The sequence below is a fragment of the Panthera onca genome, chromosome B3, assembly GCF_046562875.1.
Source record: "Panthera onca isolate mPanOnc1 chromosome B3, mPanOnc1 haplotype 2, whole genome shotgun sequence".
Classification (NCBI taxonomy): domain Eukaryota; kingdom Metazoa; phylum Chordata; class Mammalia; order Carnivora; family Felidae; genus Panthera; species Panthera onca.
In genome coordinates, this window is record NC_138344.1 from 138,278,215 (window position 1) to 138,300,192 (window position 21,978).

The following is a 21,978-nucleotide window of genomic DNA, read 5'->3' on the forward strand; positions in this document are numbered from 1 at the left end:
AAAGCATTGTGAACAAGTGTTCCTGTTTTGTCTAAAAAGCATATGTAATAGCATGTGTAATTTTGAAAGGCTGGTCCAATTTAAGAGTCATAGTGATGGGGCACCTGGGTGGCTGAGTCGGTTAAGCGTCCGACTTCGGCTCAGGTCATGATCTCATGGTTCCTGGATGTTAGGGCTCTGGTCTGACAGAGCAGAGCTTGCTTGGGATTCTTCTCTCTCTGCCCCTCCCCTGCTTGAGTGCACTTGTTCGCTCACTCTCTCTCTCTCGAAACAAATAAATAAATTAAAAAAAAAAAAAAGCCATGGTGATGAAGCTTCCAGAAATTTTGGTAATCTTAGGATCCATCAGTACAGTGTTTCTCTGGTAGGTATTGTTGACATTTATGGCCAGATAATTCTTTGGAGGGGTCTGTCTTATGTGTTGTAAGGTGTTTGTTTGCTTATTCATTTATTTATTTTTAAATGTTTTTATTCATTTTTGAGAGAGAGAGAGAGAGAGAGAGAATGTGAGTGGGGGAGGAGCAGGGAGACGGAGACACAGGATCTCCCAGGCTCTGAGCTGTCAGCACAGAGCCCTACACGGGGCTCAAAATCACGAACTGTGAGATCATGACCTGAGCTGAAGTCGGACGCTCAACCGACTGAACCACCCAGGCGCCCCCCAATTTTTTTTTTTTTTTTTTTTTTTTTACAATAAATTTTTGAGAGACAGAGCCACAAGCGGGGGATGGGCAGAGAGAGAAGGAGTCGAAGAATCCGAAGCAGGCTCCAGGCTCTGAGCTGTCAGCACAGAACCCTTCGCGGGGCTCAAACTGACGAACCATGAGATCTTGACTTGAGCCGAAATGGGACGCTCAACTGACTGAACCACCCAGGCGCCCCTGTTGTAAGGTGTTTAACAGCATCCCTGGCTTCAACCTGCTGGATTTCGGGAGCCCCACCCCCCATCTCTCCAGTAGTGACAACCGAAAATGTCTCTAGATGTTGCAGATGTACCCTGGCAAGGTTCTTCCATTGCATTAATAGAATATAATGCCCTTCTGGAAACTATATTTTGATTTCTGCCCTACCCTGTGATGGGCGGATCATTATTTGCATGAGCTCAGTTCTGGCTATCACACTTACAATAAAAAGATTTTGAGGAGAGTAACCATTGTCAGTGGCCTAGCATTCATATAACATTTAGAGAATGTTGTTGAAGTTACTGGAGGAGATATTTAACAAGATTTGGGGGAGACCATAGCTTTTCTCCCACCTATTGGGGGCTGTCCAAAAGTTTCATGAAGTTCTAATGGATAGAACGGGGGCCGCCTGGTGGATGGTAGTACCAGCGATTCTCACAGTGGGAGCTGGGGGAAGGGGTGTCTCTGAGATCCTTTTAGGGAGTACATAAGATTCAAATTATTTTCATAATAGTGCTGGAATGTTATGTCTCTTACTCTATTGACATTTGCATTGACGGTGCGAAAGCTCTAGTGGGGAATGTTGTTCGTGCCTTAGGAAGAATCAAGGCAGAGAGAGGCACCATATTGTACTGGGAGTTCTTATATTTCTTCATCACACACGTACATTTCAAAATTTCTTGATGAAACAGTAAAACACGTTCATTTTAATCTTGACTCAAGTTTATGTCTCATATATGCCGTGGTAACAGAGGAAGTACACATGTATACTAAAAAGTTGCACACGTATGATTGATTTGTGAACTGCACTAGTGTTTTTCCTCACAGAGCTTTTTTATCTGAAAAAACAGATGATGAACCATGGGTTTTGACGTTTAACTTGACCGTGAAGTGATCCTGTCTCTTTAAGGAAAACAACTGACAGCTTTGGTGGCCAAATGATAAATTTGAACTTTGTGACAAAAGCTAGAATTTTGGAAATCTTGTTTGTGTCATCGTGAGCTTGACAGTTTCCCCAAAATTAAAAAAAATGTTTGTGACTAGATTGGTGGTGATATTAACGATAGTTTTTTTAATTTTGTGTAATAATGTGTCGACGTTTGGAAGATCTGCATAATTTTGTTGTAATAAAATTATACATTGGTAAAAAGTTCATTCAAAGGACAGGGTAGACCAATGGATTTTTTTTTGTTAAGATTTTATTTTTAAGTAATCTCTACACCCAACAGAGCGCTCGAACTCACAACCCTGAGATCAAGAGTGGCACACTGCAAGGACTGAGCCAGCCAGGCACCCCTAGACTCATGGATTTTAATACAGCAGAGTACAGGTGGTTTATTGATAATAGTTTGAGCTTTCATACCGTAATCTTTCATAAGTTACCACTTGTGGAGTTTTGGTGTAGTATCAAAGAAGAATATCCACAATTATTTAAAAAAGCTGTTAAAATACTCTTCTCCAGTGAGGATGGTGTGATGCCAGGTTTTCTTCATAGGTGTGTTACCAGCACAACCTGTCAAAGGGATTAAATGAAGAAGCAGATAGGCGAATCCAGCTGTCTTTGATTGAGCCAGAATTAAAGAGTCTTGCTAAAATATAAAATAGTGGGATTGTCTCACTAAATTTTTTGTGTTGGAGAACAGTTTTAAACAATTATGTTAATGTGTAATAGGTTTCTTGCTACTTAAATACATAAACATTAAAAAACATATCCCAGTTATAATTCCAGTGCAGTAAATATTGGCAGACATAATCCATATAAGCAAAAGTTCTTTGGGGTCCTCAGTAAATCTTAAGACTTGTAAAAGAAGTCTGTAACCAAAAAGTTTGAGAACTTACAAATTGCTGCTGTACAGCAACAGCTAATAGCTTCCCGTCTGCTGTTTCCAGTGGCGGTGCCATTGTAGCATCTCTGGGTGGCTTTTGGGCAGTCTGGAGGGATGGACACACAGTGGTTTAAAGACTTTTTTGTTGTCCTGGGAAACAATGCATAGATAACCTTTAGGGAAGATAACTTAAAAAAATTTTTTTTTTAATGTTTATTTTTGAGAGACCGAGAGAGTGTGAGCGGGGGTGGGGCAGAGAGAGAGGGAGACACACAATCTGAAGCAGGCTCCAGGATCCAGGCTGTCAGCACAGAGCCCGATGCAGGGTTCCAGCCCATGAACCGTGAGATTATGACCTGAGCTGAAGTTGGACACTTAACCGGCTGAGCCACCCAGGCACCCCTAGGGAAGATAACTTCTAACTTGGAGAGATTTTGGGTTTCAGATTTTAGGATTTAGAGATTTTTCTAATGAATTGCTTGCTGCCTAATAAATGTTGACTGTGGTTTTGAAATGTGGTATTTTACCTTAGGCCTGTTTTCAGTTCATGCTTTTTGATGGGGAAGTTAGGAGATAAGGTGTGGGAATTGAGTAAATCAGTTCCTATTCACTGATCATTCCCACCTCCAGAGGTGAAAGTCTTCTGGCCAGAATGAAGCCATTTGGATTCCTAGCTATTTCCCATTTTGATGGGGTGGGAGGCATGTTTTTTATTCTGTATGTTCATTGTTCTGATTATTCGGTAGCTTTTAAATAATTGCACATTCTCAGTTTATGATTCACAAAACAGCAACGTTACAGGAGGTATTAATTCCCTATAAATAAATTGAGGCTTGAAGTAGTTACTTATCCAAGGTCTTAAGGGTGCTTACATTGTAAATTGGGGCTTAATTCAACTTTGGGTTCCGTGTTCTGTTCTCATTCTGGTACTATACCATCTCCTCAGAAGCTGTTTGATCAGCTCAGTTGGGATCTATTCAGATGTCTTAAGTAGAGTTAATTTTCAAGATCATATTTCTTGCGTGTAGAATATTTGAACCTCAAATTTTTTTTACTGCCGACATGTATTTATTGTATTTGTGTATTATACATAAACTATAATATACTACAGAACCTAAGATCTTAGTATGTATTTTTAGTGTTATTTATTTAAAGCTACGTACAGCTTTACCAGTCTACAGGCTCCTATTTTGTGACGACTGCCTTCTGTGGAAAGTGTTACTTATTTTTTTTTATGTTTGTTTATTTTTGAGACACACAGAGCATGAGCAGGGGAGGGACAGAGAGAGAGAAGGAGACACAGAATCTGAAGAAGGCTCAAGGCTCTGAGCTGTCAGCCCAGAGCCTGACACAGGGCTCGAACCCATGAACTGTGAGATCTTAACTTGCCCGAATTGGGATGCTTAGCTGACTTTCTAGGTGTTACTTTTTAATCCTTGAGTTGTAGGTCTTCAGAATTATATAACATTCTCAATTGTGGAAATTTAAGGATTTGGGAAAGGGAAAAGTGTAGGGATTTTGCTAGGTAACTTTATTTTCTTTCTCTTCTGTCACAGAATTATCTTTCAAATTTATATTCCATCTATACTTTGTCCAGAAATCAGCTCTGGCATTTTATGATGGCTTTTACAGTTTATGGGTTAAGAATAGTATTCCTGTCATTTTGGTCATCAAAAACATTTTGTATTTCCTGCAGTTAATGTTTTATGCTATGACTATACACACACATACACTTCTATGTATAAGTACCTATGTGTGTTATAATACTGTTATAATACTATATATTATATAGTGTGTACTATAAAACTATGATTATATATATGAACGTATATGTATATATGTTTAAGTTTATTTATTTTGAGAGAGAGAGAATCCCAAGCAGGCCCTGTGCTGTTGGCATAGAGCACAGTGCAGGGCTCCATCCCTCCAACCGGGAGACCATGACCTGAGCTGAGATCAAGAGTCAGAAGCTTAACCAACTGAGCCACACAGGCACCCCAACAGTATATTTTTGACTATTCTTTTCTAATACATCTTTATGCTTTCTCAAATTCTGTTATATTTACATTGTCTTCATTTTCAAGTTGTACTTGGAAAACTGATGCATGAGTACTGTGGTCTGGCTATTTAAAAAAACATTTTTTTTAATATTTATTTTTGAGAGAGAGGGACAGGAGATGGAATGTGAGCATGGGAGGGGCAGAGAGGGGGGGAGACACAGAGTCTGAAGCAGGCTCCAGGCTCTGAGCTGTCAGCACAGAGCCCGATGTAGGGCTCAAACTCACAAACTGTGAGATCGTGACCTGAGCCAAAGTTGGATGTTCAACCGACTGAGCCATGCAGGCGCCCCAGGTCTGGCTATTTTTTTTCACTGCTCCTAGTCTGTTGGGAGAGGGGGCAAGAAGGCAGTTGGAGGTGTCCTTAGGAAGGAAGAATAACTTGGCTATTATAATTGAGTGACAAGTACCTGCATAATCAGCCTTGCATTTCCAAAGTTTGCCTTTGGGATTCATCATAATTTAGTCCCTTGAGCATGAACTTACTGGACCCTGTGCTTACTAAATATTGGCTGATTCACTTGGAATACATATTTTAAGAACATAACAAGTAGTTCTAGATAATGTTTGGTACCGCTTAACAAAGAACACATGGCAGATAAATTAGTGATTCTTAGTCTAATTTCTTAGTGATCAAATACATTGTCTTGTCTGTATGCTTGACTAAGCTACTACTAAAATCAAAACACTCAATGTTAGGGGCGCCTGGGTGGCTTAGTCGGTTAAGCATCTGATTTTGACTCAGATCATGATCTCATGGTTCATGAGTTGGAGCCCCGCGTCGGGCTCTGTGCTGACAGCTCAGAGCCTGGAGCCTGCTTCGGATTTTGTGTCGATCCCTCTCTCTGCCTCTCCCATGCTCTCTCTCTCTTTCTCTCTGTCTCTCTGTCTCTCTCTGTCTCTCTCTCTAAAAAAAAATAAATAAATAAAATAAAATAAAATTTAAAAAAGCGTTCCACGTTAGACTTCTTGTGAAAGTAATTGTAATGTTTCTGCTAAGGATTAATATTGAGTGCACATTGAGACATTTTAGAAAGATCCCTTATTCCTTTTCTGTCTGGTGTCCTTTTCTTCCTGTGTAATCCGGATGGGCACATTATGTTATGTTTAAGGCTAAAGCCTCTTTACTGCAAATCAGACTGTGGTGAAATGTTACGTTGAGTAAGTTTTTGTGATTTACCGATTGCTTCCAAAGAAGACTATTAAACAAGTTAAGCTTTCGATTTTAGCTCAAATAACTAAAACTAGGAAGAAATGCTAAAGTGTTTTCTATTGGCTAGTAGCTTTGGATTTGGAGGCAGTTGGCTTTGTTGGTACCATACACCACGACATATTCCACATGCTCAGTATGAGGAAGCAGGGATTCATCAGTAGTATGAGCTTTGTTTAAAATTGGGATGCAGTCATTACACATTAACCGTTTGGGAAAACACCATTGGTGACTTGTCCTTTCCTTTTCTGTGTTCGTCATCTGCCTAGACTGCCTCCCCCCACCCCATCAAAGTCATTCAGAGTGCACACACCTCCTTAACGATTTTCTTTGGCATAGCTTCGATTCTTTGTTTCTGTAGTATTTATTTTAAGCTTTTACTTTGCACTTGTTTTTTAAGGATCCCAGACCAAATTTGAGATTGTCACCCAGAGCAGAGACAATTTTTATATTCCTGATTTTAGTGTTGTCTTTCATAACATATTTAGGAATTCAGTAAATTCAGCCTAATAAATACTATGCTTTCTGGCAAAATTAAGGTAAATGAGAAAAAGAAGCTTTTAGAAAAACTGGATTGGTACAAAGTTTTATAAACTTGAACGCTTTAGCAGTTTTCTGGAGCAAGAAAATGGAGCGTGATTTTCTTTGTATTTACTATTTCTAATCACAGTATTGCACTGAAAAATCCATTTTTTAAAATGTTATTTATTTTTGAGAGAGAGATGAAGCGCAGTGGGAGAGGGGCAGAGAGAGAGGGAGACACAGAATCCAAAGCAGGCTCCAGGCTCCGAGCTGTCAGCACAGAGCCGGATGTAGGGGTGTGAACCATTGAACCCCGAGATCATGACTGGAACCAAAGTCCGACTAACTGACTGAGGCACCCACTTGCCCTATGAAAAATCCGTTTTTTGAAACTTTGTTTATTTCACTTTAAAAGAATGTGCTTTGGTTAGCATAAACTGATTTTAAAAATCTAATAATCAAAATGCTAATTATTGTTTTCAATTAAACATTTGTTTGGTGTTCCTTGCTGCCAGGGAAAAATTTTAGGGGATGATTTTGGCCTTCTTACTATCACTAACTTAATTTTATGGTGAATAGTAGAATTAGATGATTTTGCCTTTTGTAGGACATCATTAAGTTTGTTTTTAAAAATAATTTCACCGTGCTGAAACAAACCTTTAGAAAGTGCAAAGTGAAATTCTATCTTAGTTCTTTTTGGTGTGTTTTTATGCGTTTATAGACATAATAAATTTTTCAATATATAAAACTGTTTTGTGAAAGATGTATAAAGACAACTCAGCATAAAGGTTACAATTATAGTTAAATGCCTGGGTTCTTATTCTGGCCCAGTGAATTTAGGTAAGCCGGTGTATTTGTTTGTTTCTTCTTTCCTTTCCTTTATGTTTATGTATTTTGAGAGAGAGAGAGAGAGAAAGAGAGAGACCGACTGTGAGCAGGGAAGGGGCAGAGAGAGGGAGAGAGAGAATCCCAAGCAAGCTCATTGTCAGCGCTATCTCACGAATTGAATCACTGAGGTCAGGATCTGAGTCAAAATCAAGAGTCTGACACTTAACCAACTAAGCCACCTGGGCGCCCCTACTTTCTTCCTCTGTAATATGGAGACAGATACAGTAGAGTTGCTAGGAATGATTGGGAATATTGCAAAGTGCTTGACCCGCTACCTGGAATATATTGAGGTTTCAATAAATCCTATTGTCATAATTATATTCCACAGTTTATTTCACCTGATATAGTGTGACCATTTTTGCACGCTACTACGTGTAATAATCACCTTTTTCTTTTTATATGGCATTGTATTACATTGTAAGAATGTAGTGCAATTAATCAGTCCTATATTACGTTAGTAGATATTTAGGTGGTTTCCAGTTAGTGCATTGTATACAGTGCTCCACCGAACAGCCTTGGATATCTTTTTGTATTATTCCTATGAGGAAGGTCAAATTCCGGAAGCTGTGGGGTCAAGGAGGTATTTAGATACCAAGCATTCCCCCCCCCCCCCCCCATAGGGTATAACCCTGGGATAGACACTGTTCATTTCAAGTTTATTGTTGCTGTACAGGAGTTTGGATCCATATTTGGCCTGTCTTATAATCCATTGTACCCCTATCCTAAAGTGGGTGGAAATTTGGATTTTTATGTTCTATTTCATATACTAAAACTGTGTGGTGAGTTAAAGAGAACATGTCTCACAATTTCAGGGCCTTTTCTTTGAGTCTTGTGTCCTGGTATCTCTAGTATTGCTAAAGGTGAAGTTTCTGGATACAAACTTTTTTTTATTTTTTTATTTTTTTTAATTTATTATTTTTTTAATGTTTATTTATTTTTGAGACAGAGAGAGACAGAGCATGAACGGGGGAGGGCCAGAGAGAGAGGGGATCACAGAATCTGAAGCGGGCTCCAGGCTCCGGGCTGTCAGCACAGAGCCCGACGTGGGGCTCGAACTCACGGACCGTGAGATCATGACCTGAGCCGAAGTCGGATGCTTAACCGACTGAGCCACCCAGGCGCCCCTGGATACAAACTTTTAAAGTTGATACATGCATCTTTTATTTTAATGAACATTGCCATATTGCTTTTTAAGATGATGTTCACTTCTTCTGTGATTGCGAGGAGTGCTCATTTTCTTACAACATTACCAATATTGTAGGTTTATAATAAGTCTTTCATTTTTACCAGATGTATATCGTTGTTTTTCTGCAGTCTGACAGAAAAGTGTTTGTCCTGATTTACTTGCCTGATTTGCAGTGAAACTTTCTAGTTGATTTAAAAAAAAAAAAACTCTTGGGGCGCCTGGGTGGCTCGGTCCGTTAAGCGTCTGACTTCGGCTCAGGTCATGATCTCACGGTCCGTGAGTTCGAGCCCCGCGTCGGGCTCTGTGCTGACAGCTCAGAGCCTGGAGCCTGTTTCAGATTCTGTGTCTCCCTCTCTCTCTGCTCCTCCCCTGTTCATGCTCTGTCTCTCCCTGTCTCAAAAATAAATAAACGTTAAAAAAATTAAAAAAAAAACCTCTTTATGCATTATGACTCAGCATAGGTTGCATGTATTTTCCTCACTTGTTTTAACTTTGATACATTTTTGTTACATAAAAGCTAGAATATTTTTACGTAGGTAAATCTTTTTGTGTATGATTTTTGAGTTTTGTGTATCTTAAACATGTCTCTGAAAATAGTGTTCTTAATTTTTTTTAACTTTGAAATATCTCTAATTTTTCAATATTTTGAAATAATGGCATCTGAAATATACATTTTACAATGAGTAACTGAACCCATTTGAATATTCCATACTTTTCTCACTGACTTGAAATGGTTATTCGTATGATTTGTACAAAGATTGATCAGACTTCGGATATATGGGCACAAAACAAGTTAACAAATCATACTATATTATATACTTACACTATTTGAGTTAGCTTTACAATCATGTACCCTAGTGGTTCTTGATATTTCAGTGTGTACTGATTAAATCAGATGTCTAAACTTTAGAAATAAATATATAGCTGAAATAAGCAACCTATAGTCCTATGCTAGTTTCACAAAAATGTTGATATTCTTTCTAAGTACCTAAATATTCTACTTAGAACCCTGTCTTGGATAGCCTAGCATTGGGAAAGGATGGACTTTTGAGTATTGGTTTGAAACTTCCTATGCTTGGAAACCGTTCTTTAGTGTTGTGGGTGTGTTACAGTTTTTAAATTCTAGTTTGCCATCCAATGTAGAGAAGAGAGGTCCAGCTTACTGGTAATATAACTAGTGGCAGAAGTGAGACTAGAGTGATCTGTAACTAGTAGCTGTGAAGTCAGCCCTGCTTCTTTCTATTTATCAGATTGCTTCTGAGTTGAGAGCAGACTTTGTAGACAGAGTTTTGGATTCTGTTGTCTGGGATTCTATTGTCTGAAGTCCTAGAGGTTTTTAAGCAAGCTGTGTTTTAGGAAGATACGCTTGGTAACCGTATGGATGGTGGACTGGCATGGCAAGGGAGAAAGGGGCAGGACAAGGTGCCAAGAGTCAGAACTAGAATAGTTGGAGTGGAATTGTTACACAGAATGTTAGAACAAAACAAAGTCAAAAGGAAAGGTGGGCGTGTGTCCTGTGTAAGCTTTGCCTCGATGAAAAGATTTTAACTATGGTAAAGGAAATATCCCGTGTCCTAAGGGAGAAAAAAATTGTGAACATACTTAACCGCTGTGCTCCCCCACGCCCTCAGTGTGCCGCTCTGGTGTTCACCAAAACAAGCGGGGTAGGGGAAGTAATGTTTTGTTGTCTTTTGTGATTTTGAAAGGGGTCAAAATTTGTAAATGTACTGTAAGTACATATACAAGTATGACTTTATACCTTGCTCCGATCCAGAAAGGATTAAGACGGAATGCTTTAGTTACATGTGAAAAACCAGCAAGATGTTTGCATTAAAGATTGGGTGAAAAGCGGGGTGCCTGGGGTCATGATCTCATGGTTCGTGAGTTCGAGCTCCATGTTCGGCTCTGAGAGCTTGGAGCCTCCTTCAGATTCTGTGTCTCCCTGTCTCTGCCCCTCCCCTGCTTGGGCTGTCTCTCTCTGTCTCTCAAAAATAAACAAACATTAAAAAAAAAAAAAAAAAAAGATTGGGTAAAAAGGCAAAGTAAGGATAGAGATCTAAAACAGCAAGAAATTAGGATAAACTTCTTACAAACAGTGATACTTGGCTCATTGTAGAGAACTTGCTGAATGGCCACCAGTTTCACTCTCAGAATTCAGAGTGTCCTAAAGGCAAAGATAAATCACGTTCCTGAGATGAAAATAAACTGCTCTTTAGGAAAAGCATAAGTGTTCTTGATAGTAAAAACCTGAAAGAAATATTAATGAATCACAAATACTGTGGCTCTGTATCTAATGTGGTTTTTTTCCTCTTTGTTTTCATAATTGTAGAATTTTTATTTTTTAAATTTTATTTATTTTGAGAGAGCACACACGCACGCACTCAGGCATATGCAGGGGAGGGGCAGAGAGAGGAGAGAGAGGATCCCCAAAAGCAGGCTCCACCTGTTGGTGCCGACCTGATGTGGGGCTCCATCCTGTGAACTGTGAGATCATGACCTGAACCGAAATCAAGAGTCGGATGCTTAACTGACTGAGTTGCGCCCCTAGAATTTTATTTTTAAAATAGAATAATGTCTGAAGAAAATTAAGTACCGGCAAAAATGTCTCTAGAAAGTGATAGATAATGGGCAGATGTCTAATGTGTTCGAGAATGGTAGGAAGAGCTTTGTGTTCTGGGGATTGGTAGCTGTCCGGTGAATTGTTCCAGCAGAGTGTGTATTTTAGTTTTGTTAGAAACAGAACAGCAAATAAAGGATCCTTTAAATTGTTTTATCAGTCTACTTGATTTCTAATTTAAAATTGAATGGCAAACTCGACTTTCTCCATTTACAGTACAGTCAAGGCTAATGTTTCTGCTTGGGACATTTTGGACATTCAAAGCATATGGCAGCCTGGAACTCCCTAGTCTAGCTACTTAAGCTAAGATTAAGTCATTTTTATTGGAGGCACAGGTGTCTTGTAACTTTCATAACATATATTTCTTCTTTTCCTTTTATTTGGTTGTGATTTATTTTTATTTATGTGTTCTTGAATTAGTATTATGTTCTATATGTATACATGTATAGATATGTACGTTTTTTCCTGAATTAGATGGGATAAATAAATGTGATTTTATTTTAGATGATGCGAGTATATTTTGAATAGAGTAAATAGAAAGTCATAATTTGCATCTGATATGTTTCCCTATCAAAGTGTTAATGTGGAAACTAATATAGAAATCAACTTTTTTTTTCAAATTAGGGTGAGCAAACTTGATGTGAACTTAGAAATATGAGTCCATATCCTAATGTTCTGGTGATATTGTTGATGTAGACAGGGCCTTTCCAAGCATTGTTTTTTTGTATGAGAATGAAAAACCTTAATATTGAGAAAGAAAAACATGGGAAAGATAAGTGAGCCTTAACCTCACAGAGAGTGGGTACTCATAGTTTGTTGATGATCCCAAACTCTTCAGACAGGAATGAATGCAAGAATCCTATTACTTGCTCAAAACAAAAAACAATACAATAGAGGCTTATTACCTGAAGTTGTGAAAACATGAATTCAGTTCAGACTTGACGCGAAATCTCTCCTTACTTGAATCAAGTCTAGCTAAAATGAACTTTATACTTATTTTCATTTCTGGCTCTACTCATGTTAAAATCTTTTTTTTTTTTTTAATTTCTATTTTTATTTTATTTTTTTAATTTACATCCAAGTGAGTTAGCATCTAGTGCAATAATGATTTCAGGAGTAGATTCCAGTGATTCATCCTCTATGTATAACACCCGGTGCTCATCCCTACAAGTGTCTTCCTTAATGCCCCTTGTGCGTTTAGCCCATCCCCCCACCTACAACCCCTACAGCAACCCTGTTTTGTTTTCTATATTTAAGAGTCTCTTATGTTTTGTCCCCTCCCTGTTTTTGTATTATTTTTACTTCCCTTCTAAAATCATTTATAAAAGTATTTTTGATCCTGGGGTAGTCATGAAGGGTGCTAGTTTGCTTGGAGAAACTCCTAGGAAGCAAGAAAAATATGAGAGTGAATATATATAATCTCTTCGGGATATGTGGTTAAGTGTGCTGTTTTTTCATTTAATATGTAATTTACCGGAAATCAGAGTAGTGTGTGAAGGAGAATTCTCAAATGGTTACACAGTTTTGAGGGTTACCTTTTTGTTGTCAGTTTTGTGGAATCTGATGATAACAATTTGTTTATTGACAAAAACACGCACTAACCAGGACATGATGAATGCATTTATTGGGTTAATTTTGTATATTTTAATCATATGAGATGCTACATAAATTTGGAAAATAGAACATTAATGTAAGGTATAAGTGCTTGGTACTCACGTGAATCCCCAGCTCTGTGAATTAACATGGCTTTTGCATAGGTCTGCAGTTTAGGTTACAGGAGTAGAAAGAAGGATCTGACATGAATTAATTGCTCTAACAGGTATTATATCTGACATACTTATTTAGTAAATGTTACTATAAAACCTGAGTTAAAATGGAGACAGTGCATAACTGGACCAGGAAACATTGACTAGATGATACACAGACCAATGGCTAACTTAGAAACAATCAGGATGGCTGTCCTGGCATCCTTAGGTCTGTGTTGGTATCAGAAGATAAAGTATAGAACACAGCCCAGCGTTCACAGTATAAACCAGAACCCAGTGGACAAGTATTAAATGCATAATGGAGCTTCCGGCATGGGACTCTTGCATTTGGCATGTTGCTGCTTAAGCATAGTACTTCAATTTTTCTTTTTTGAACTTCAATTTTTTTTTTTTTGAATTTCAATTTAAAATATACATATTTAGAACTTGGAAAGAAAAGGAGAGGTGTGTATGTGTGTAAAACGAACACTTAATTTTTTAGTGAACAGAGTTGGGAAAAATAATTGATCCAGATGTTATGTTCTTTCCTTAGCCCTTTCCTCATTTTGTATGTTACTCGATTTTTTCCCCCCTAAGGTTTATTTATTTATTTTGAAAGTGAGCGAGCTCTTACATGCAAGCCGGGGAGGAGCAGAGAGAGTGGGAGAGAGGGAATCCCAAGCAGGCTCCTTACTGCCAGCACAGAGCCTGATGGAGGGGTCGGGGGGAGGGCCCAAACCCACGAACTGTGAGATCGTGACCTGAGCCGAAGTCGGACACTGAGCGGTCTGAAGTCAGCACTTAACTGACTGAGCCACCCAGGTGCCCTGGACTTGTTAGTTTTTAAATGATAATTGTGTTACTTACCTTTAGAGCTGTTGTCCATTGACTTAGAATTATTTTAACAAAAAATAAAAAACCACTGGTTTCATTGAAAAATTACTGGAGTCGAATTAATTTCTGAAAGCATTTCAAGCATGCCATGCCTTTTTTTTTAAGCCAGTTATATTAAAATCCTACTGATTGTAAAAATTGGGAATTCCTCTTAAACTGGAAAAAACTTTTAGACTAGCATCACTGTGGAAGTGTGAACCTCTTATCACAGATGTGTAAGGTTTAGTGTGAATATAGTGCCTCCCACTCTACAAGTTATGTTTGTTATTTGCCCTGTATTTTCTGAATTTTATTCATTGTGAGTCAGGTACTAAGTTCTATTTGTGGGGAGTCTCTTGCATTGGTTAAATGGTGTTTTTGTAGCTTGTTAATCGTTGCTTTAGAAATAACTATGTAACAGATTTTGGCTCCTTCCCCCCCCCCCCCCCCCCGAAGTAAAATTTTTTTCAGAAATTCACTATACTCCAGATTGTATTTTCTCTACCAGTATGTTTGATCTGGATTTTTCCAGCTTATTTAGATACTTAGGTAGTGGCAAAGTTAAACTCTTTGGAGTGGGAAGAGAAATAAAGTTTTCTTTTTTGCTCACTTGCTTTTGGTTGGTTACTTTTTGTGGTAAGATGTCTTTGAGAGGAAGCTTTTCGGGTGGGCAGGGAACCATCTATGTTTAGCAATGCGTTTTATGAAAGCGGTTCTAGTCCAGGATTTGTTTCAAATTGTAGAACTTCTTTGGCAGTAATTGTATCCAATTTTGTTTGCAGTCCAGTTACAACGCAGGGATCACAACAAACACAGCCGCCACAGAAGCACTATGGCATTACCTCTCCTATCAGCTTAGCAGCCCCCAAGGAGACTGACTGCCTCCTTACACAGAAACTCATCGAGACTCTCAAGCCCTTTGGGGTGTTTGAAGAGGAAGAGGAACTGCAGCGCAGGTGAACTCACCCGCCCGCATGTGTTTCTTGTCGTGTATAATTTTTTTATTACTGTAATAAACTAGTTTTGAGGCCTTAACCTACTCAGAAAGCCAGAATTCTCCTCTGAAATTGGTCTTTTTCAGACAGCAGCAATACTTAGCAAAACCTCTTTTTTCTACATAGAATTTTATTCCCTTAATTTTGAATTTTGATCCTTTTGGGTTATTACAGTACAGATTTGTCAGAAGGGGAGTGGCTGCCTCAGCTGAAGGAACGTCTTGGCCAGAGTGACGTTGCCTGCCTGCATGTCGATCCCTACCGTGTGCTTACTTTCTGGAACTTAAAAACTGGTTACAGTCTGGGGAGCCGCCTATTGAGCACCGATTCTCATTTGAGTTAGTAATGAAACAGCTTGATACTTGATTGATATTTGCTCTTTTCAACAGGATTTTAATTTTGGGAAAATTAAATAACCTGGTAAAAGAGTGGATACGAGAAATCAGTGAAAGCAAGGTAAGGTGACGTATTCGTATGTGAAATAATTTGCCAGCTGAACACAGCGGTAGTCTTAAGTAACCCCGTTCTTCCTAGAATGGACTTAGTCTTCACTGCAGAGTTTGTTTTAGACCATTGGTTTGATATTTTGTTTCTAGTTATTTTGAAAGCTGGGAAAACAACTGAATTCAGTGACTTATAAGTACTGTCTGGTTGCCATATTTATAAAACTGAAACTCAGTAATTACTTATGCTTCACAGAAATAATAGATGTTTCCCTGAAGAGGTGCTTTAAAAATGTATATTAAGTATTTGAGAATCTTGTTACCTTTTAAGCAATCTTACAGCAACGAACAGTTTTTAGGTTTTTGGATAGTATACTCTCAAACTGAGTATGTTTAGTTTTTTATAACATTCTCTGAGTTCCTAAAACTTCATTATGAAAAATCATATATATATATATATATATATATATATATATGGTTGTTGTATCCATGATGGGGCTTCTGGTAAAGGAAATAAATATATTCTCAGAGTTGTGTGGGGAATTCATTTGACCCATTTTTACAAGTTGCATAGGGGTGCCTGGCTGGCTTAGTCAGTGAAGTGTGTGACTCTTGATCTCAGGGTTGTGAGTCTGAGCCCCACATTGGGGGTAAAGATTATTAAAAAAATTGCATAGATAGTGGTAATTTTCCCAGGGCAGTACAAAATGCATATTTAATGTATAACACAACTGAAAAATTGATGGAAAGAGAACCAAGGGTAAAGAAAACCTGAGAGAGATGTTAACATAGAAGAAAGTCTTGGTTTTAGTCAAGTTTATAATATTGTTTTCTTGAAACCATGTGTATATATTTCAAGTAACTGATTAAAACTTCAGCACTGGGAGTATTGTAAATTGGAGATTCCGTGTAGTACATGTTTCTCATTGATTGAATTCCTGATACGAATGAGATTTTTTTTTTTTAATCAAAAAACTTTTTTTAGAATATTTACTTTTGAGAGAGGGAGACAGACAGAGCGTGAGCAGGGGAGGGGCAGAGAGAGGGAGAGAGACACAGAATCGGAAGCAGGCTCCAGGCTCTGAGCTGTCAGCACAGAGCCCGATGAGGGGCTCAAACTCACAAACTGTGAATTCGTGACCTGAGCCGAAGGCGGACGCTTAACCGACTGAGCCACCCAGGTGACACCCCACGAAGGAGATTTTTAAAAGGAAGTTCTTTTTGAGCTGAGCAGAAGATGTCCAAACTTAAGTATTTTTTCCTCCTTTATCGAACTTCGTGTTTCCTTAACCTTCTGAGGGAAACAGCTATGTTTTAATGGCATTGTCTTAGATGTTTAAGTTTAAAACCGCAGCCAAGTAGACAAAGCCAGGACTTAGATTTATTTGATGTGAAAAATGCATATTGCTTCATTGATAGTTTTGTTTACCTACTTCCTCAAGTGCCTCCTCGTAAGTTTCTTTAACCAGTAATTCTTGATAGAGTTCTTCCTGCTGGTTTTTCTGAGGGTAGAACTTTTGTTTGGATTAATGAAAGTAATGCTCATTCCTGTTCAAATTTATTGGCGTCCTTTTCTGTATAGCTTAACTGCAAGTATTAAGTTGGTTAGAGAATGGGACTGAGGTTAGGCTTCATAAATTTTGATCTTTTGTGTTTGCCTTTTGTAGAGAGAATTTCTTCCTCAGTTTTAAGACTTGATATAGGATTTCTTGATGTTGACACTGTTGGTATTTTTGGATCAGATAGTTCTTTTTTAAGGTTGCTATCTATCCCTGGCCCCATTTTTACTAGATAAACCGCCCCTGTCTCCCCCCTCCCCCCATCTCTCCAAATTATGACCCAAAATATTTCCAGATGTTGCCATATGTTCCTTGAGGAGCAGAATCATCCCTGGTTGAGAAACAGTGATTTAATATATAGTTCCAAATCATTTTTAGTCTTTTGGGAGGGGGGGACTTATATAAAATTTTAATTTTACTTCAGTTGTCTTGTTTGCCGTCTATATCCTAAGACTTAAAAAAAAAAAAAAAAAAAGACTTGCAACTTAAAATACTTTTCTGTGCCCCGAATTAAGGAATCTTCATTCTTCATTTCTGGGTAACAATTATTATTTTTTAAATTACTATTATTATTATTTTTAATGTTTATTTATTTTTGAGAGAGACAGAGACAGAATGCGAGTGGGTTGGGGCAGAGAGAGGGGGAGGCACAGAATCTGAAGCAGGCTTCGAGCTGTCAGCACAGAGCCCAATGTGGGGCTCGAACTCACAAGCTGTGAGACCATGACCTGAGCTGAAGTCGGATGCTCACCCGACTGAGCCACCCAGGTGCCCCATGGGTAACGATTATTGAAATAGCTATAAACATGTTAATGACTAAATGTGTACTAATACAGTAGCCACTAGCCACGTGTGGGTATTTCAGTTTAAATGAAGTAGAATTAAATATTCAGTTCCTCAGCCAAGCTAGCTGTGTTTTCAGGTGCTTAATAGTGAAGGGAAGCTGATGGCTACTATATTGGACAGTTCTTTAGAGCTTGCTCGTCCAGAAGATTTGTGTTTTACTAGGAAGTCAGTGTTCTCAGGTAGCTTCTTCCTAACTCCCTTTGTAGACCTATTTCAGCAGCATCTTACTGGATTCATTTAAATAACCAGGCCACCTTTGCACGTGAGGTTTTTAGTTTTCGAAATATAGGAAGACAAAAAATGTAATATTTTACATACAGATCGTCTGTTTTCTGTAGGTGATGATTAAAAGTGTCCTTAAAAAACAAGGGAGTCCCTGAATCTTTATGATTGATTGTTAGGGTTTTGGAGTATGAAGTAACACTGTTTATGTTGTTTGGGGGAGGTGAGGAATGATTTGGGGTTTGGTAGTGAATCAGACTTGACTGAGGAATTAGAAAGTGAAGAGAAACATTGACCTGGCGCACGTTAAAATTGTTTTTTGTTTGGGCATGTATTATCCTTACTTCCAGTGGCATTAAATACTCACCATAGTGAGTACTGTGGGTCAGGAAGATGAGTACCAGAGTCAGGAAGATGATTTTTAAATGCTTTCCTTTCCTTTTTCTGGGTGTTTCTCCTCTAAGAAACTGTCAGTAAGTTTTCTGTTCAGTCATCCCACCAAAACCTTTTGAGAATCTGAACTATTATGTAGCCGTATTGGCCTTAAAGTCACTTTTGATATGGTAAAATTATACTGTGATGTACTATGGGGTATTCAATATGATCATTGAATGTAATCTTTTAAGCAGTCAGAATATGTGTTTTTTTTAATATTCTAACATTCATGATGGGTGCAACATCTTAGTCATGAATAAAAATGAGTAAAAATCTGCTTCTGACACGGCTCCTATGGAATTACACACTCTCAGTCCTCTTTTATAGCAGTTTCCAGAAATGTGGCAAAATTCTAAAGTGGTTTGGGTCACTAAAGAATGCTCATTAAAAGTTGGAAATTGCCTGAATTTTAAAATTGGTTGATATATGAAGGTCTGGTATTTTGTAGAGCTTATAGAGTTTGTTTTGCCTCCATAAATGTGCACTGAATTCTTACTTGGAGTTGTTTTTGTTTTTTTTTTTTTTCTTTTTTCATATATAGTGCTCTTTGCAATAATTTCCTTTGTACTCCCCTGACAAAATACCCATTTTTTTTGTTTCTTTAAACAGAATCTTCCACAATCTGTAATTGAAAATGTTGGAGGAAAAATTTTTACATTTGGATCTTACAGATTAGGAGTACATACAAAAGGTAAGTACTGTTTTAATTATCTTGAGACGGAGTACTTGTTTGAGTTCTTAAACATAATGACTCATTCATGTCAGTTACCTCTGTATCCTACAGCTTAGGTTTGCGTGGGAGATAGAGTACTTCAAGGGGCCTAAAGTTGGTTAGGAAGATAAAGATGCCTTCTAAACCTGCACTGTCCAATACAGTATTAAGGAAATGAAAAAATTCAGTTCTGTACAGCATAGGGAATATAGTCAGTGGTATTGCAGTGACCTTGTATAGCAATATGGTAACTGAGAGTGGTGAGCACAGCATAACGTATATAGAATGTTGTTGAATCACTATGTTGTACACCTGAAACTAATACGAGATTGTGTGTCAACTGTACTTCAATTAAAAAAAAAATGTAGTGCCTCCCGTGTTGCAGAGTGCGGATATAGAACACTTCTCTCATTGGAGAGTTCTTTTTTGGACGGTGCTGTTCTCTATGTCATTTCCTCTACCTGAAGAAAATGAAGTTGAGAGATCAGAACAAAAATGAATTAAAGCTTTTAAAAAAGACCTGTGGATTTTCTTTTCTGCTTGCTTTTTTTTTTCTCTTCCCCATGCTTTTTTTTTCCCCCCACAGTTGTAAAATACAGTTAAGCAAAAAAGCGAACCAAAACAGTGTGTATCTGCAGCCACTGGTAATCACTGGCAATATTTTCTCATTTGCACTTGTAGTTTTTTCCTCTGTGCCAATAAATACCCAGTGAAAGTGTTGTCATGGCAGAGAACATTTATTGGGCTCCTTAATAATAAGCTCTCGTCTTCATGATCTTATTTATTCCTCAGTACTCTTATTCTCAGCTAACAAATAGAAGTCTGAGACTTAAAGAGGCAACAGGCTTGGACAGTTTCTCCCAGTCATGTCTTGGCGGAACTAGGATTCTTTAGCCATTAACCACAGGCTTCTGTGTTAAAAGCGTCTGCCAGTATAGTGTTCTCTTTGTTCTGGCCTCCTTCCTCCCCATCTCCCGCTGCTCCGTGCCAGTGGTAGTTAGTGCATTTGCTTCTGATGTGTCCTGTACGGGTACGCTTTTCTCTCTTTCATGTATGTGCTAAATATACAGCCTTCAGAGTAATGCCTTAGCTATTGAGTCTTCTAGGAGAATGACTATGTTGACCTGATTCCACATTGATCTCTCCCTTTTAGGATCCTAGTTCTTGATTTAAGTCATCCCTTTTGTGTTTCCCCTATGTACTCTGTGCTGGCCTACTATCAGGCACTGAATTTGTAACAGATATCTTAACATTGGTCTGCCTCTTTGATTCTTGCCAGTGATCCTTTTTGAAGTTTATTCTATAGGTCCCATTTAGGGTCCAGACAGAGGCCTGTAAGTACCAGTCACAGAATGTGTAGAAGAAAATCGTGTGTGTGTGTGTGTGTGTGTGTGTGTGTGTGTGGTTTGCTAATGAACATGGCTATGACTAGCAACATCAGGATGTTGGTTGTATTCTTGAATAGTTCCCCCTCTTCACCATCAAAGTCCTATCTGAGTCCCCTTTGTTTGACTCCCAGGCCACCTGGGCCGCTATAAATAGGATGCTGTAGGAAAAAAGATATCCCATCAATTAAGATGACGTTTTCCCTATATGGACCAGTACTTTCTTTAAGGGGAAGGGCACATTTTTAGAGGCTCACCGGTATAATGTTAACAGATTCGCAACATCAAGTACTGCCATGATAAGATGTAAAATAATTTTCTTGTAATAGTAATTAGTGGTTGATGGGCTTAATTTTTTTTAGGTGCCGATATTGATGCGTTGTGTGTTGCACCAAGACATGTTGATCGAAGTGACTTTTTCACCTCATTCTATGATAAGTTGAAATTACAGGAAGAAGTAAAAGATTTAAGAGTGCGTAAATGTTTGGGGTGAAAGGGGAGGAGTTGTAAACATCAGTGAATTGAGTGAATTTTATGGTGTAGCCATCATTTATTGAGCTCTTGCAGTTTGCCAGACCCTTTCAAGTGCTTAACATGTATGCTTGCATTTTACTCTTTACAACAAGTCTGAAATCATAAATTTAATCCCATGTACAGAGTAGGAAATAAGGCAAACAAAACAAACATTAAGCGATGTAGCCACAATGACGTATCTGAGTGGCAGAAATCAAGGATTTGAACCTAGGTTTGTCTGATTCAAGAGCCTAGTGTCTTAAAGCTAGTTGCTGAGAACCTAGTCTATGTCAGGCATTTTGCTAAATTATGTATAAGCAGTTTCAAATAATCCCATTCACTTACAAGTGCTAAAACTAGCATAGGTCTAATCTGTACTTGCAGAGACACTGAGTTTATTTAATTTTCTTACAGGCTGTTGAAGAGGCATTTGTACCAGTTATCAAACTGTGTTTTGATGGGATAGAGGTAAGGCAGTTCTTGCTGTGTGTAATTTTGATTGGGGTAGGCTGAAAGTTTATTTTAATTGCTGAGTTGGTGTGATACTAAAATTTTTTGGGGGGGGGTGGTGCCTAGGTGGCTCAGTCGGTTAAGCGTCCGACTTCAGCTCAGGTCATGATCTCACAGTTCGTGAGTTTGGGCCCCGCATTGGGCTCTGTGCTGACAGCTTAGAGCCTGGAGCCTGCCTCGAATTCTGTGACTCCCTCTCTCTCTGTTCCTCCCCCGCCCATGCTCTGTCACTCTCTCTCCTTCAAAAATAAATAAAAACATAAAAATTAAAAATTTTTTAACGGAATTGACTCCCTGTTCTTTGTACAATATCAGTTTTAGTCTTTTAAAAAGAGCCTCATGAAATTGAGAGCTAAAATATAGGCAGCAATAATGCAACATTGACTTTGAAATGCTTCTGTGGAACCATTTACTTGGTAGGTTCTCCACATGCAAATTTTATAGACTTTTAGTCTCATTAAGGCAATAACAGAATCTATTTTTGCAGATAGAACTTTGCCTTGACCTCATTTAAATGAAATATTTAAGAAGT

General features: G+C 38.3%; 1 protein-coding gene across 8 annotated transcripts in view; it reads left to right on the forward strand.

Annotated features, from left to right (window-relative positions):
- PAPOLA (poly(A) polymerase alpha) overlaps positions 1–21,978 on the forward strand; it is a 61,346-nt gene that overhangs the window by 2,500 nt on the left and 36,868 nt on the right. For all 8 annotated transcript variants that reach the window (XM_060620710.3, XM_060620709.3, XM_060620712.3 and 5 more), the window contains exons 2-6: positions 14,609–14,782; positions 15,211–15,277; positions 18,936–19,017; positions 20,786–20,895; positions 21,351–21,404. In XM_060620710.3, coding sequence (XP_060476693.1) covers positions 14,609–14,782; positions 15,211–15,277; positions 18,936–19,017; positions 20,786–20,895; positions 21,351–21,404 — 487 coding nt within the window. The remainder of the gene's footprint in view (positions 1–14,608; positions 14,783–15,210; positions 15,278–18,935; positions 19,018–20,785; positions 20,896–21,350; positions 21,405–21,978) is intronic.